Source organism: Protobothrops mucrosquamatus, unplaced genomic scaffold (genome assembly GCF_001527695.2).
Source record: "Protobothrops mucrosquamatus isolate PMUCROS unplaced genomic scaffold, P.Mucros_1.0 scaffold18295, whole genome shotgun sequence".
Lineage (NCBI taxonomy): Eukaryota > Metazoa > Chordata > Lepidosauria > Squamata > Viperidae > Protobothrops > Protobothrops mucrosquamatus.
Genome location: NW_015404054.1, coordinates 1 through 2571, shown reverse-complemented (window position 1 = coordinate 2571; position 2571 = coordinate 1). Strand labels below are relative to the sequence as shown.

The 2571-nt window shown below is 44.4% G+C and overlaps 1 protein-coding gene across 1 annotated transcript; it reads left to right on the top strand.

The window, feature by feature from the left end:
- Nucleotides 1-418: 418 nt before the first annotated feature.
- LOC107301855 (guanine nucleotide-binding protein subunit beta-4) lies at nt 419-2346 on the top strand (the record flags this gene model as incomplete). Its single annotated transcript, XM_015831025.2, is given in 2 exon segments — nt 419-635; nt 1960-2346. Coding segments are annotated over 2 exon segments (324 nt in total), but the record flags the coding sequence as incomplete, so codon positions are not given.
- Between the last annotated feature and the right edge of the window lie 225 nt (nt 2347-2571).

The window sequence follows — 2571 nt, the reverse complement described above, 5'->3', positions numbered from 1 at the left end:
CAGGACAAGAAGCAACAGATGGAAACTAATCAAGGAGAGAAGCAACCTAGAACTAAGGAGAAACTTCCTGACAGTGAGAACAATTAACCAGTGGAACAACCTGCCTCCAGAAGCGGTGAATGCTCCAAAACTGGAAGTTTTTAAGAAGAGACTGGACAGCCATCTGTCCGAAATGGTATAGAGTTTCCTGCCTGAGCAGGGGGTTGGACTAGATGACCTCCAAGGTCCCTTCCAACTTTATTATTATTATTATTATTATTATTATTATTTTTATTATTATTATTTTTATTATTATTACAGATATTAGTAAGTGAACTTCGAATGTTAGCATATGATTCCAGAATCAACCTCTTTCCTTCTCCCTGCTTTCTCCCTGTTTTCCCCTCCTCTGTCTGCATTTTCTTGTTGCATTTCACAGTTCTTCCCAAGCGGCCATGCCTTTGCCACTGGTTCAGATGATGCTACCTGTCGACTCTTTGATCTTCGTGCAGACCAGGAGCTCATGTTATATTCTCACGATAACATCATCTGTGGGATCACCTCTGTAGCTTTCTCAAAGAGCGGACGTCTCTTTTTGGCAGGCTACGACGATTTCAACTGCAATGTTTGGGATACCCTGAAGGGCGAACGTGCAGGTGAGTGAAAGCTGATAGGTTTAATAGGAGCCAGATTTAAGTGCATTAACCTCTCGCTTGTGACTGTTCCATGGGATGCCAGTTATGTGGCACACAAATTCATCGTTAAGCTGAGTCCTGGTTTTTGATCTCAAAGCCATAACTGTTAACAGTTTTCTTGAAGAGTGGTCTTTAAGTATAGCTGGGTTGATCAGTATGCCTCAGAAGTTATCCAATCATGGCCCTTCCCCTCTGGAAGTCCCTTCTATTTATGTATACTTGGCATCTTTAGTGCAGGTTTTTTTATATATATAAAAAGGAGAATGTGATGGCTCAGCGGTTAAAGGTGCTGAGTTTGTCAGCTGGAAAGCGGACAGTCCAGGTTGAAGACCAGAACACAATGAGCTCCTGTTACTTGCCCCAGCTCCTGCCCATCTAGCAGCTTGAAAGCATGCAGAATCAAGTAGATAAATAGGTACAACCTTGGTGGGAAGCTAACAGTGCTCCCTGTGCCTCAGTGTATAGCAGTGGTTCTCAACCTTTTTAATGCCGCGACCCCCCCAACCGGTCGTAAGTCGAGGACTAAACTGGTCGTAAGTCGAGGACTACCCAACCGGTCGTAAGTCGAGGACTTTCCCTGCCCGGGAGCGCCGCGCATGCGTGGTTCCGTCCCCTGCGCCAGCCGAGGCGTAGCTGGCAAGCGGCAGAGACGGAGCAGGCCGACCACCAGCTGGCCCAGCCCAAGGGAGGTAAGGCACCCGCCGGAAAAGGGGAAAAAAATGGCGGACAGCCTTGCTTGGCGACCCCTGTGAAATGGTCGATCGACCCCAAATGGGGTCGCGACCCATAGGTTGAGAACCGCTGGTGTATAGACTTGCTGGCCACATGACCACAGAAATGTCTTCAGACAATGCTGGTTCCTTAGCTAGGAAACAGATGAGCATCACCCCCTAGAGTCTGACATGACGGGCAGGGGTAGGCAACCTTGGCTCTTTTATGACTTGTGGACTTCAAAGAGTCATAAAAGAGCCAAGGTTGCCTACCCCTGGGCCAGGGGCAACCATTACTTTTTTTAAAAGAAAAAAAGTTACACATTTGTTACAGAAGTGTTTCAATCTTGCCTCGATTTTCACAACTGAAGTCAACTGTTCTTGTGTAGATTTTTTTTTTTTTGGGTACTTCAATCCATTCCCTGTCCTGTTGTTAAGGCATTTTATGTGAGAACGTACTTCTGAAAACGGAGATATAAATGCATTTGAGAACATGAGAATATGGTGACTCTTGTTTCTTAAAAGGAGATTGTTGAGGGCCGTTTGATTAAGTGCGGTGCTCTTTGACCCTTCAGGTGTTCTTGCTGGTCACGACAACCGAGTCAGCTGCCTAGGGGTGACTGACGACGGCATGGCAGTAGCTACAGGATCTTGGGACAGCTTTCTCAGAATCTGGAATTAACGTGGCGTTTGACACCTCCACCAATAGACACACGCACACCTTCTCCACTGAGATCTGGAGACAGCAATGCTGCAGCCTCTCGCTGTGAAATAACATTTCTACTTTGTATTTACAGGTGAAGTTTTTCTACTTGCTGATTATTGCATAAGTAGGCTTTCTGTAAATGAAGTTTAAACACACAAAAAGAATGAAGAAGTGGTAGGTGGGAGAAATCAGTGACTTTTTCTTTCAAGGAAAAAAAGAGAGAGGGCAGGACATCTGTTTGTGGTGAGCAAAGCTAAAAAAAAAAAAAAAAAAAAAAAAAAAAAAAAAAAAAAAAAGCCAAGTCAGTTAGCATTTCGTTCGGCTACATTTGCCCTGAAGGGATTTCTGCTTGTGCCCCAGTCCTGCTAATCCTGTACCTTTTTGTACATAATTGAATATACACATAGCAGCCAATCATGTAACATTTTGTCTGTAAGTAAAGGAACAATGTTTGCGATTTTTTTTAAAAAAAAGAAACTGC